General features: G+C 47.7%; 1 protein-coding gene across 6 annotated transcripts in view; it reads left to right on the top strand.

Annotated features, from left to right (window-relative positions):
- ASAP2 (ArfGAP with SH3 domain, ankyrin repeat and PH domain 2) overlaps positions 1-13,947 on the top strand; it is a 159,059-nt gene that overhangs the window by 60,362 nt on the left and 84,750 nt on the right. For all 6 annotated transcript variants that reach the window (XM_061210425.1, XM_061210426.1, XM_061210427.1 and 3 more), the window contains exon 3: positions 13,340-13,485. In XM_061210425.1, the coding sequence (XP_061066408.1) occupies positions 13,340-13,485 (146 nt within the window). The remainder of the gene's footprint in view (positions 1-13,339; positions 13,486-13,947) is intronic.

Genomic DNA, 13,947 nt, shown 5'->3' on the forward strand with positions numbered 1-13,947 from the left:
TTTAAGGATAGATTAAACTTTTTTAGAACTAGATGTCGGAAATAAGCCAGGCATATTCAGTAAGGGATTGAGCTGCTGGCGACCACAGTCGGTTAGGAGCGCTGTAACTACCATCCTTCTGGCTCTGAGTGCCGTTAGTTCCAGGAGAAGTCCCCGTAGTGGTTCCATCATCAGAGTGTTCAACATCCTTAGGCGACTGCTTGCATAGGAAGAACACTCGTTTTATGCATTATTAAAAGAACAGTGAAAATAATTTAGTATTTATGCCTCACACTGCTGTGTACTTTTTCGTGTCTCATGTTCCTTAATTTATGTGCCAGCAGGACTTTTCTGCCAAGTGTCCTGATTGGTCATGGGCTGGCCCCAGCTGACCTCTAAGTGATGCCCTGCTCTCCGCGGTCTCTCTCTGCTCCAGGCTGACCGGTGGCTCCCTGGTGCACGAGCGTGTCACAGCCGTATGTGTGTCTTTCACACAGTCTCCCATCTGGCCCTGCTCCTGGTCTGTACGCACGCGCTCCTGTCCCAGGCGCCTGTTGAAGGCCTTCCCAGCTATCTCCATCAAGCTGAGACTTGACGCGGTGTCAGCCTCCTTTAACTCTCGGTATTACTAGTTTTCTGTGACTGCTGTAACAGATTACCACCAACGGGGCGCCTTCAGATGACACCGATTCACCTACAGCTCTGGAGGTCAGAAGTCCAAACTGGCCTCACTGGGCTGAAATCAAGGTGTTGGCTGGCTTCCTTCCTGGAAACAAGGAGGTTTCCCTGCCCCTTCCAGCTTCTAGAGGCCCCTGAGTTCCTCAGATAGGGGCCTCCTTCCATCTTCAAAGCCAGCAATGGCTGGTGGAGTCTTTCTCACGCTCCATCACTCTGACGCTGTCTTAGTCTGCATGGGCTGCCATAACAATACCACAGCCTGGGGGGCTTAAAACCACAGACATTTGTCTCACAGTGCTGGAGGCTGCAAGTCCAAGATCAGGGTGCCGGCTTGCTCTTGTCCTGGTGAAGGCTCTCTCCCTGGCCTGCAGAGAGCCGCCTTCTCACTGTGTCCCCACGTGGTGGAGGAGGAGAGAGAGACAGAGACAGAGAGCGTAGGCATGCTAGAGTGAGCGGGCTCTGGACACTAATCCTATCTTGAGGGCCCTACCCTCTTAAGCACATCTAAACTTTATTATCTCCCAAAGGCCCACCCCCCAAATATCATCATACTGTGGGTTAAGGCTTCAACCTATGAATTTGGTTGGGGGGAGGAGGGGAATGACACACAGTTCAGTCCCTAGCAGACACTGACTCTTCTGCTTCCCTCTTCCACATCCAAGGACCTGTGATTACATTGGGCCCACCCAATGATCCAGGATAATCTTCCCATCTCCAGTTGAGCTGATTAACAACTTGAATTCCATCTGCAACCTCAGATGGCATAATATCCCTGCCTCGAGAGATTAGGAGTGGGCATCTTTGTCGGGGAGGGGACAGTATTCTGCTGAACCCAGTTCCCCTCTGAATTGTGAGTTTTGAGGTTGAGTCAGTTTTGATTTTTCTTTCAGCCAAAACTGAAAGAGTATCTAATATGCAGACTCTGTTCTCTCTTCAAATCTTGCTCTTTATAAATAGTTTTATGTCTGTTGGTCTTTGCCCCCCAGTTCGATGACAAGCCCTGAGGTCCGTGACCCGTTCTGAAAGGTGGTGTGGTTTAGGATAAAGAGCACATGGGTGTTAAGATCCAGGAGCCCTGGGGTCAAAGCTGGTGGTGCCGCTCAGAAAGTCTGTGACACTGGGGAAGTTGTTTATCTTTCTGAGCCTCAGTTTCCTCATATGTAAAAGGAGAATGTTAATATTTCATGGGCTTGTTAGTGACGAGTAACTGAGATAACATGAAAAAGTGACAGATGTGGTTCTGGACACCTGAACAGCGTGACAGCTGCAAATGTACCTCCTGTGTGTCCCTGCAGTGGTCAGCACAGAGGCCGGCAGACACATAGTACGTGTCAGTAATATTCATTTGTATGTTATTACGTTTCTGCTGTAAGTTCTTACACTCTCCTCTTAGTGTAGGAGAGATGGACTTAAAATTTTAGGGGTAAACAGGATTTACACAGATTTATGTATGTAGAAGGGGCGGGGGAGTGGTTGAGATGCCTTGGAGCAGCCAGCTATGTTATTTACAGCCTGTGAGCTAAGAATGGTTTTTAGCATCTTAGCACATATATACCCAATAACCTCAGTATTGCCTCTTGGCGCCTACAAAAGCCTTTAATATCTCTCTCTTGCTTTTAGGAAAAGTTTGCCAATCCCCGTTTTAGAGTTGCGGTTCTGAAACTTGAGAGCGCCCCAGAGTCCCTTGGGGATCTTGTTAAAACACAGATTGCTGGTCTCTACCCTCAGAGTTTCCGGCTCAGTAGGTCCAGGATGGAGCCTGAGTATTTGCTAGTTGAATAAGTTCCCAGGTGATGCTGCAGCTGCTGGTCTTGAAAATACCACCTTAGACAACCCTGCCCCTCCCCGCCCCGACTTTAAACATTGGACTGAGCCAAAAGGTTATCAGTATGTTCCCAATATATGCAAAACAATACTTTTCTTACACAATAGCAAGTATACTATGTTTGCTCCCAGTTTTCAAAAGGATAACAACACAGCTAGATGTATTTTCTAGAATGTCTTGTGTACAGGTTTGCAAAAGCAGTTATGATGATGATTTGTTGAGAAACTGTTTCTACAGTAATTTTTCCCACTTACAATAGACTGCTATCTGACCTCTTTAAAAAAAAAAAACAAAAAAAACCTAGTTCATATTTATTCTAATACTGTTCTTAGTCTAAACTTTCCTAATCTCTGTCTCAGCTCATAGGTGTTTTTTTTTCCCCCCAGGAAGTTGATGCTAACATTTTTCAGCTATTTGACATATCAGTGGGTGGAAAAATTCATCTTTATCAAGAAGGAAGCAACAAAAGACTTTGGTTTTCACTTCTCTAGAATTACTGTATCTTAAAGACTTGGTGGAGCTATTTTTACCGAGAGTGGGATATCCCTTCTTTACCCTTTTTTAGAGAAATTGGCACATCCTAGAAATGAAAAATACAAAGAAAGAAATGCTAATTTTCCCTCAAACCCTTACCATCTTCTACCTACAGAAGAAAATGAGAATTTTTGTGTGTGTTTCTCCCTGTTGTTTGCAATGCTAATTAGAATGTGGCTATTAAATTAACACAAAATTGTTTCCTTTACCATATCATAATTAGGATAGAGCAGTTCAGAAGAAATATATGTAATTGTTTAGGAAGTGAAATTTCATTGTGCGTTAAGAAGGTACTATGTCTGGCATGATTTCCCACCTGTTACATAAGAAAATAACTAAATTATAATCCTCAGTGTTTGTCAAGAATAAAGTGAAACTGGTATTCTGCTACTTTGTTATGGCCTTGAAAGCTGGTGCATGGAGTTTTTAGAAAGCAGTTTGGCCGTGCACATCAAGAAAAATAAAATCTTTATTGGGAATGCTCATTGCATTGTTGCATTGCTTATCAAAGTGAAAAACTGAAAGCCTCCTATAGCTAAATTAGAATATAGCTACTTGATGGAATTATGGTTATGTAGCAACATGAAGAAAAATGCTTATGATGAAGTCTTCAGACAATAAAACTGAGGATACAAAGGATGTGTATACCATATCTGTGATTAAAAAAAAGAATAGATTGTAACAAATGATGATAAAGCAAAGAAAGTACATCTGTATTGATGTACTTTCATAAATTTAAGAGTGGAAACATAATAAAAATCTGACACTCATATAAAGTGTTGATTGTAGGCCAAGCACTGTGCTAATAAATAAATACATAAGTTTAATCCTCACACCAACTCTGTGAGTTAGGTACTATCAGTAACTCCATTTACAGACGAGGTCAGTGAGGCACAGAGGAGTAATTGACCCAGGGCCGTCTAGCTGGCAGTTAGAGGAGCTGAGATTCAAAACCAGATTTGCTTCCCAGTCTCTACTTGTGACCACGGCACCACACTGCCTGGATGTGAGCGGGGGTGCGCAGGGGAGAAGCACCGAGCAGTAACGCCATAGGAGCGTCTTGGATGTCATATGGCTGATGAAACAGCTCCAGGTGGTTTTGCTTGGCCACAAGTTCAGTGAGAGCCAGTACATGCCAAAGGTGAGCACAGGTGACCTTAGGGAAGTATGTCGTGCTGCTAAAAAAGGTAGTTAGTTGTCCCACTATTGTGTTGCAAGAGCAACATTTTAGGAGGAAGCTCATGTTAGAGCTGGAAACCTTGTGGTAGGAGGGGTGTTGGAAGGACCTAGGACGTCTTTGCTTGGGGAGGGTGGGAGAAGGCGAATCTGAAGGCTTTCCTCTGGAACGAGGAAGTGAGACGTGTTATTTGTTCCTCTCTCCTGCGTAGTTTCATGAGAGTAGGTTTTGACTCAGATCTGAGGGAGAAGTTAGCTGGGGGAGCAGCCCCAGCGGTGAGCTGGTCGTCGGAAGGGTTCCGGCAGAGGGCTGGTTGGTGGCCTTCTGTCTCTAGGGAAGTTGCAGGGGGAGGTGGGGACGTGGACTCGGAGACCTTGAGATGTCCTCCAGTGATGAGGCTCTGAGATTCTAGTTGTCTCTTCTCTGATGGCTAAGGATAGTGATTGGAATTTAGAAGGCTAATTTGTGGAATCCCGGCAGCTGTAGTCAGCATATTAATCGTGGAAGGATAGCTCATCCGAAGGAACGCTGAGATTTGTGACTTAATGTCCCAAGTATTAACTTGAATCATACGTGGTTCGTACATAATCAAATATGATCATACTTAATTAAATGTGATTAACACAGTCATCATATTTTTTGGTAGGGGATTTATGCTCATCTAGGCTAGGGCTTTTTACCTGGTGTGTTGGGTCTATGGACAGGCCTAAAGGGTCCTTGTATCCCAAAAATTGTACAAAAAATTATGTAAGGATACCTTTTCCTGAAAAGATAATCCACAGCGTTCTTCTCATTTTTGTTGTTGTCTGTGATAATGAGAAGATTAAAGAACCACTGATGTAGCCAAACCCGCATGGTTTGTGGATGGGGATACCATCACAGAGTTGGCTATCTGCCTTACTTACTGTAAAACACTGACTACGTTATTCAGCAAATATGTTTGAACATGTTTCCTCATCTGTAAAATCCTGCGGAGTTGTGGGGCAGATGAAGGAGACTCTGTAAATGGGTGAAGTCTCCCCTCCCTGAATGGCTGTCGTTACATGGGCTTTGAGACCACTGATTTTCCAGGGGCTCCTTGTCCCTGAGGCCACAGGAGTCACTTCTCTCCTGGTCTGCTGTGCTCTCCGTGGAGGTGGGCTGGGGGCGCCTGCTGTAAGTGATGGGAATTATATCCCTCAGGTACAGTGAGGTGAAAACAGAGGGGAAAAGGCTGAGCACAACTTGCAGTGGCCACACGCACGTCCTGTAACGTAGCTCATCAGATGGCTTTGCCAACAAAGGGCGTCAGTGTGATCGATGTAAAGTTTCCAGTCGCTGGTGGTCCACCTCCAGCAGATGTTGACTCACCTCCCTGTTGTGCCTGCCCAGCCTCTGGGGATTCCCGGCTCACGGGGGGGCCCTGCCAGTTCATTAGCAGGAGCCCCTGTCTCCTCTGACTTGAAGGAGCTCCTAGGATAAGGCGAGTTGGGTGAGGCAAGCAGCTGGCAGCCCAGTTTTAATCTCATGCTCTGTTGGATTCTGAAGGAAAATTCCTGTAAGCTTCTCCTCTGAGAAGCCTTTCCTGTCAGCAGGCCCCAGAAAATGTCCTCTTTTCCACCTCCTGTAATGTATACCACGTGGATTGTTATTGCATGTTTATCTTTGTCTTGCTAATTTGTCTTTGTCTTGCTAAATTGTGCGTTGGCTGGTACCAAGCCTGGTTCATCTCTGTCCCTTCCAGTTTCACTTTTCTTAAATGCAAGTCTTATCCTGTCAGTTTGCAACCTTTTGGGGGCGCCTGGGATGAAGTCCTTCCCCTGGCCCTCTCCTGCCTCTCCAGCCACGTCATCTGTGGACTCTCCCCGTGCTCTGGCCGTACCAGGCACCCCGAATTCCTCCAGGGTCATCCTCGTTACAACCTGTCTTTGCGCCAAATTGATTGGTGTGTGCGTCTCTGTCATTGGAAGCTGTTCCTTGGATGCAGGGGCTCCATGTCCTGAATCTTTGCATTCGTTAGTGCTTGCGGCACAATAGGCTTTCACCACGATTGGATTCTATCCCGACATCCAGGGAAGTTCTCGACTGATGGGGTATTCAGGAAATACAGGATGGATCAATAACGTTGAACGTTGATAGGTTTCTGTCCTCTGAGCCTACAACATAGGTAAAGAGGGACAGAAAGCACCAGTGTAAACAGTACATCATCCAGTAGGTCAGTCTTGATTCCTGACCGCCCCCCGTCCCCCCAGGTGTGCTGCTGCAGGAGTTTTATCGAGAAGTAACTGGGGTTGTGTTCAGTTATTCACACAGACTCCAAGTGTCATTTTGTTGTCCTTCATATAGGGCAGGATCAAAGGATATCAGGTGATCACAGACAACAGTTTACACATTTTAATGGTCAGCCCACACCTTGACCTTCTTAACTCCGTTGCTGGCTGCCTGTGCCAGACATCGCCAGTCCAGGTACATCCCGTGTTAACAACCATGAGGTCTCCGTAAGGTCGGAGGGGACGCCCCAGGAGAGTCTTGATGGAAATGAGTTTTGCATGAAGTTTTGAAAGTCGCGGGGGGACTTCCCTGGTGACGCAGTGGTTAAGAATCCACCTGCCAATGCAGGGGACACGGGTTCGAGCCCTGGTCTGGGAAGATCCCACATGCCACGGAGCAACTAAGCCCATGCACCGCAACTACTGAGCCTGAGCTCTAGAGCCCGCGAGCCACAACTACTGAGCCCACGAGCCACAACTACTGAAGCCCACGCACCTAGAGCCCGTGCTCCGCAACAAGAGAAGCCACCACAATGAGAAGCCCACGCACCGCAACGAAGAGTAGCCCCCGCTCGCCCCAACTAGAGAAAGACCGCGCGCACAGCAACGAAGACCCAGCGCAGCCAAAAATAAATAATTTATTTAAAAAAAATGAAAAGAAAGTAGGGGGAGTGCAGAGTGTTGGAGAGAGTGGTGGAATGGTGATGGTGAAGCCCCAGGGGCAAGGCCATCTTTCCACGTGCCCGGCTTGAGCGGGGCCCTGAGGGCTTGTGAAATAGGACGGGCATTCTCATCAGACCCTTGGTGGTGGGTGCTCGTGTTTTACCAGAGACGATGCAGGTGCTCAGGTTAGGTTGCAAAGGCTGTCTCTATCATGTCAACTTGTGCAGGAGAAACTGGTGGAGAAAGACAGATTCGGATATCCTCAGTAGGCATGGAGAACCAAAGTAACTGAGCCCTTGGGGCTGACATTTCAGGTTTCTCTCTTTTGTTTATTCCTTGTGTTGTTGTTTTCTGATTATAAAGATAATATGAGCATAGTTTAGAACATTTAAAAAATTCAGAAAAGCGTTAGAACGAAGTCACAGCCCGGCCAGATGCCACCCTCTGTGAGATGGGAGGGGCCGAGCTGCATTCTTGGTCTGAGGCCCCCTGGGCTGTGACCCTGGCCATTCGGAGCTTCCGCCTGGCCTAGGTATCTCCGCCACCACAGTCTGTCCCTTCCTCTGCGAAATGCCCCTCAAGGAGGGTACAACGATGCACGGAAAGCACCTGGCGTGCACCAGCCGCCGGGTGCCGAGCGCCTGCTCTTTTATCACCACCTTAGCATTTTGATGTCCTTTCCTTTTGACCTTTCCCTACATTTTACCTTTTACAAAATTGAGATGAAATATATAGTTCTGTGCCCTGCCTTTTTTTCACTTGGCATTCTATCCCGACCATATTCCTACATCATGATTTTAAAAGCTTACATCATATTCCATTTTGTAGAGACACTGTTATTTAACCATTTCCATTTTGTTGGAGCTTAATACATTTTCAGTTTATCAGTTGTTCTGTACATACATCTCTGAGCACTTGATTATTTAGGATAGATTTCTAAAAGTGGGAGGGGATGGCAAAAAATGTTTTTAAAACTTTTTATGCAGATTACCAAATTGTGAATGGAAAGATTTTTATCTGGGATGAGTCTAGAAATAAAGTTCTAAAAATGGTTTTCTCCCATGAGGTGTTCACAGGGTAGAGATCCTGTTAAGAAGTGGGGATTATCTTTGACTCCAGGAAATTGCTTTCCCAGGAGCTGTTTGCCGAGAGTTAGATCTGAAACCAGGTGATGTTCGGGGCTGACAGCTTGAGGGGAAGTGGCCTGGCCTCTTTGGCATTGAGTCGTGCAGATTATCCTGACATTACAGTTGTGGCTCACGTTTGAATATTAATCCTCATCTAGGGAGGGTCTTTGTAAAGCTCTACTGCAGAGAACATATGTCTCTCCTAAACTGCGCCCTTGGCGGAGCTGTCCGTGTGGATGGTTGGCGTGTGCAGTGTCTGCGGATGAGTTTGCCTCAGCCTGACCCCTGCGTGGCCAGGAGTGGGGGGTTGGAGGGTCCTGGTCAAGGCAAGCACCGTCAGGCTGCACCCCCCCACCGACACGTACCCCCATTTGTCTCTGGTTAGGGCACTTGGACTTCGGATTACCAGTGCGTGTGCTTGGCTGGAGGATTGTAGCACGTTTGTGTCAGCCTAGAGCCGAGAATAGTGACTATGTGACGACTAAATGAGGAAACGCTTCCTCGCCTGGTCGGGAGGAGTTGCGCGGACTGGGAGCCTGGAAAGCTGAGTTCTAGTTCTCGAACTGCTGCAAACTAGCTGTGTGAACTTGAGCAAGTCAGCGCCCTCTCTGAGCTTTGGCGTCCTTGTCTGTAAAGAGGGGTCTCTGGACCGGGTTTCTTTTCAGGATCCTTCGGACTGTAAAGACCCACGAGTGGCCCCGGGTGGGTAGGACAGTGAGACTGGTGCTGCCCTGAGATGGCTTTGCGTCGGGAGCTGTGTGCAGGCGGGGGCTTGAAGACTGAGAAAGTGTTCTCAGCCTCTGAACACACAGGACTCCTCGCTGTTCCCCTGGGGTTGATAGCTTCCTGTTCCTGCTCATCTCTGTCTGGAAATTCCCAGCTGACCTTGGAGCCCCAGCTCAAACGTCCCCTTCTTGGCGTCTCTGAATCCTCGGCCCCAGCACGTCACAGGCCATCATGCATGGGTTGGTGCATCTGTCCTGAGACGTTGGTCGCACTCGTCTTGTGTACACCCAGTGCACCGTCACAGCCCGCTGCAGGGCTGGCAGTGAGGAGCAGACATTCAGGTAGACTTGAAGGTGGTTGAGGTGAGTTGGCTGTGGGACCCTTCTTGTCCTTCGGCAGCACTGGGCAGGTGGCTGGCTCCCCCGCCATGCTGTGGCCCATTGAGTAGGAGTAAAAAGGCTGCCTTTTCCCCGTTTGGATCCAACAATTTTGCTTGAACTATATGCACTGGGCCTTCTTCTTGGTATCAGTTTTTAAAAATGACATAATCAAGTAAACTAGAAGGCACACAACAAGGCCCAACCCTTACCTCTAAATGCAATGTGTGCACATGCTCGCTGGCTCCATAGCAGATTTTTCTGTTAGTCTTTCATTTCATCCCTTTGAACGGATTGGTGGAAGGTCTGACCTTTGTGTAGTGAGGTGTGGGAAATGGGAGGGCTGTGGGATTAGAACTGGGAAGAAACGGGGTCTTGTCTGCTGTGGTCTCAGCAACTCAGGTTCTCATTTTCCCAAGTCCCTCCCACATCAAAGACTCTTGGGTCTGGTTCATTAATAAGAACCAGAGTTAAAGATACAGTTAAATAAGGGGGAGGTGGGAGAGGGAGCTCTTTTTAGAAGAACAGCTTTGACAGTTCTGTAAATAAGAGATGATAGAGCCAGTTTGGGTTCTTTCCAGAAAGTTTATTCCCTAGCCATTTATTTTAGGTTCCTATTTTAAATTTAGTTTTGGCTAAAGGAAAATAAAGACACTCAAGGACTTTCTAGTAGGGACATCTCAGACTTTGGGTAACATGGACCAGGAGGCCAGTCGGATAATATGTAGTTACAGGGTGTTTACTGTCCTGACAGTGGGCACCAGGCAAGCTGTTACAGGGAGACACGGAGAGACTCGGGGCTGTGGTCATTATCAAGAAGCTTCAAAGTTGTTTGCAAGAAGAGAAATTTGTCTTAGAAACCCCAACTGGATCAGCGTAAAGAGGTTCCCACTGACCTAAGCTGGGACAGTTTGAGCATCAGAAAATAGTGATCACAGTGGATCAAAATGCTTTAAATATAAATACATGAGATGATGGTGACAATGATGATCCAGAACACTCATTGATCACCACTGGGGTTGCTGGGATCAGCACATTATTTTGAAGATTTAAAAGGGAAAGAATTTTTATAAAAAACGTGACCAATACCAGGTGGTCACTTGAAAGGCCCAGAAGAAGGGATGAAAGGAAGTGCATCTGTCCTTCTTGGTGCCAGAACCGGAAGCCTCGCTGGCTGTTTCTCCTCTGTGCCGGTTTGGTGGACTGCCCGTGGAGAGAAGGCAGGTTCCTCTCTCCAAGGTTGTCACAGGCTGGGGGCAGCCTGCGTGAACACAGGATGGATTTGACCCTTCCCCACCTTCTTCCAGCTGTGTGATCTTGGGCAAATCATTAAACCCCTCTGAACCCCACTTCACTCAACAGGTAGTAAGGATGATGCTTCTGACACCTTATAGTGTTACTAAGTTTAATTGAACGAAAGGCTTGTAGGCCACCTCATAGCCTTTACTGAAGCTGATTCTCTCCCTCTTCCCTCTGGGTGCTCATCTAGAGCAGCTGTGAGGGTCCAGCATCATTTTGAAGGCAGTACATGGCTCCCGAGGTGACTTTAGCCTCCGCATTCCTGTTTCTCTCTCCCAGGGGAGTGACATCAGCACCAGATGTCTGCTTGTGGCTGCCACGCCCTTCCAAAACCACACTGGAATTGCCCACATCTTGACCACCAATTTTGAAATAGTTATAAAATAGCGTGTGGTTTGAAAGGAGCTGCCCTTCACTGTTGACCACATGTTCTAGAATTATAAGTCGAGCAAAATAGGTGTAACTGATCCGCCTCTGAAATGGAATTTTAAAAATCTAAAACTTGGGTACTTTTGGTTTTGGCAAGGTAAGCTATTTTTAGAAGGAAACACACATCAGTGTAGTAGAGTGGGGGACAAATGGGCTTCGGGATCAGACAGATTTGGATTTGCACCACAGCTCTGCCACTTTCTGGCCCTGTTTCCTAGGACAGGTTATTTGATCTTGAGTCCCAGTTTCCTTTCAGCATTGTGAGAAATAATGCATGTCATATATAAGTTGTGAAGTCTAGGAAAAAACATATGGAAACCATTTGTGCTCAGTATAGATGACATCTGTGCTGCTGTTAAGTATTGTCAGTTCTGGTGGGCATGTATGTGTTGGGTGTGGTTGAACTGCATATCCTCACTCACATTCTTTGATTCTTACCTTAACCTTGTGAGCATCTCCCAGCGGGGTCTTTGTCCTTCACGTGGCTGAGACAGCGCCAGAGAGAGTAAATGCTATGTTACCAGGTTGTCCACGTTTACTGGGAGGCATAGGCTTGAAGCCCAGACCTTCTGAGGGCTCTTCCTGCTCTGCCACCCCTTCGTCACGCTGTGTGTGTGTGTGTGTGTGTGTGTGTGTGTGTGTGTTTCTGCCTCAAGTCGTTTGCTGAGTATAGTTTCAGAAATACATTTAATGTATCCAGAACTCTCAGGCTCTTTTCTGGGATGTAAAAGATGATGATAATAATAGAAAGAAGGAGAAGGGCCTAAACAGTGAAATTAACGTTCTCGTGTGTTTGTTAGATCCACACGGGCATCCCCTAAGGCACCCAAATGCCCCCGGAAGTCGAGGGCAAAGTGCTTGCCTGGTAGGATCGGTGGACACACCGTCCATGGATCCTGAAATCCGGCTGAGCCCCAGGGCCGCCTTCCGCAAGCACATGTCCCCTGTGTGCTCCAGTTGTCAGGCCCAGGCACTAGCACTGCCGACAGTGGTTTTGTTGCCCTGAGGAGTTGTTTGGGGCACTGCCAGGGGCTTTTCAGGATCTGTTCTTTGGCGAAGAAGCTGCAGCACTAACGCTTTGTGTGGCCTCCTGGCAGCCCTGTGCCGTCCTCCTTGTGGGAGCAGAATTCTGAAGACGTGGGCAGCCTGAGAGGGGTGTGTGACCCTGCCCAGTGGAGTCCCCATGCAAGGTGACACGCACGCACGCCCTCCCGCCCGCACTATGTGCCTGTACAGTCGCCGTGTTACATTTCTGATTGGAGCGATGAGGGAGCAGAAATCAAGTGTCCATGCCAGGAAGTTGTTTTATTACAGACTGGCTGGATTCATTTAAAAATGCTTGACCCGGAAGTGAGGGAATCATGTCCAGCCACATTGGCTTACCAGAATTACCTGTGTCCCCTTCCCACCCCAGCTTCTGACTCAGAGACGGGACTCCAGCTTCTACAGTTTGACAGAGATCCGTGTATGATTTCAATGTCCAACAGGGCCTGGGAACCACAGAGCTGGAGACCCAGAATCCGGGCTTTTCACTCTTTAAGGTGCTGCTTTGAAGCCTAATGATGGTAAAATACCTTCAGATGGATGACCAGGTTTTGCTTTTTCTGATCAAACGACATGCGTCTTGTCTTATATTTCAAGCACAAAGATGAATAAAACTTAGTCCCTACCCTGGAAGCACTTCCAGTGTGTTGGGAACCACGCTTACCAGTTGGACATTTGGAATGTAACACTCTGAGCGCAAGTCCAGGAAGGTGCCAGGGACGTGGGGCAGAGGCACGGAAGGGCCCCCAGGCAGAGGACGTGTCACGAGCAGAGGCGCCCTGGCCTGTGGCCTGTGCTCCGAGGACCGTGGCTTTTCCGGTGTTGAAAGGAGAAGCTAGGGCACGCGGCTGGGTGAGCGTCACGCCGGCTGCTGGGTTCCAGGAGAGGGCTGGGTCTGTTCTGTGTCTCCCGCCAGCGTGTGGGCTACGGAGGAGTCCTAGGAGATGGGGAAGCATGGGGGTCCCCGGGGGTCTCATCCCATGAGCTGGAGGCTGTGGCACTCGTGCGAGGCTCTCTCCCTCCTGGTCCTTGTGCTTGTTCTTTGGGATCTGTCGCTGGCACCACGGGTGGTTGTCAGGACAGCAGAGTTATTTCTGTTCGCGGTGTGACTTGGCTTTTCTCAGATTTTCAGGCTGTAAATGTGTTCGAGTCTATCCACAAGTAAGAACCTGGTGGGGGGCAGGGCTAGAGCGGTTGAGGCCTTAACAGCACCTCTCCCGTTGCTGTTGCAGCACACGTGGAAAACGAGGAGCAGTACACCCAGGCTCTGGAGAAGTTCGGGGGCAACTGCGTGTGCAGAGATGACCCGGACTTAGGAAGCGCCTTCCTGAAGTTCTCAGTGTTTACAAAGGAGTTGACAGCGCTTTTCAAAAACCTGGTAAGTGTCATGATCGCGCGCAGTGAACGGGCAGCATGGGAGGGGCCCGAAGTTGCTCGAGTTGGGAAGGTAGCTCCCTAGACAGTAATTAAGGTTTGTTTGGTACACGAGCAATACGTTTCATAGCTCCTGTGGTACCTAAAAAAACTGTCTTTCCTATACACGCGAGGTCACTTTGGAATAAATTTTAGAATTGTGATTTTTACTCTCACAAGACTTTCAAATTTCACTCGGCATTTTAAAGCTGCTCAGCTGAGGCTCAAAATGGATAAATGCATTCGTCTTCTTAAGGGCCTCTGACTTCGATTTTCAATAGCTCCCAAACTGTGTCGAATAGTCTGTTTCTGGTAATTATAGTAGGTATTTAAACTTAACAATATTTCATAAGTATGTTTCAGACCTGTCTTACACAGCAAGGTAACCTATAATCAGAGCACAGAAATTACCGTGAATATTTAAAGG

This window comes from Eubalaena glacialis, chromosome 14 (assembly GCF_028564815.1).
Source record: "Eubalaena glacialis isolate mEubGla1 chromosome 14, mEubGla1.1.hap2.+ XY, whole genome shotgun sequence".
Lineage (NCBI taxonomy): Eukaryota > Metazoa > Chordata > Mammalia > Artiodactyla > Balaenidae > Eubalaena > Eubalaena glacialis.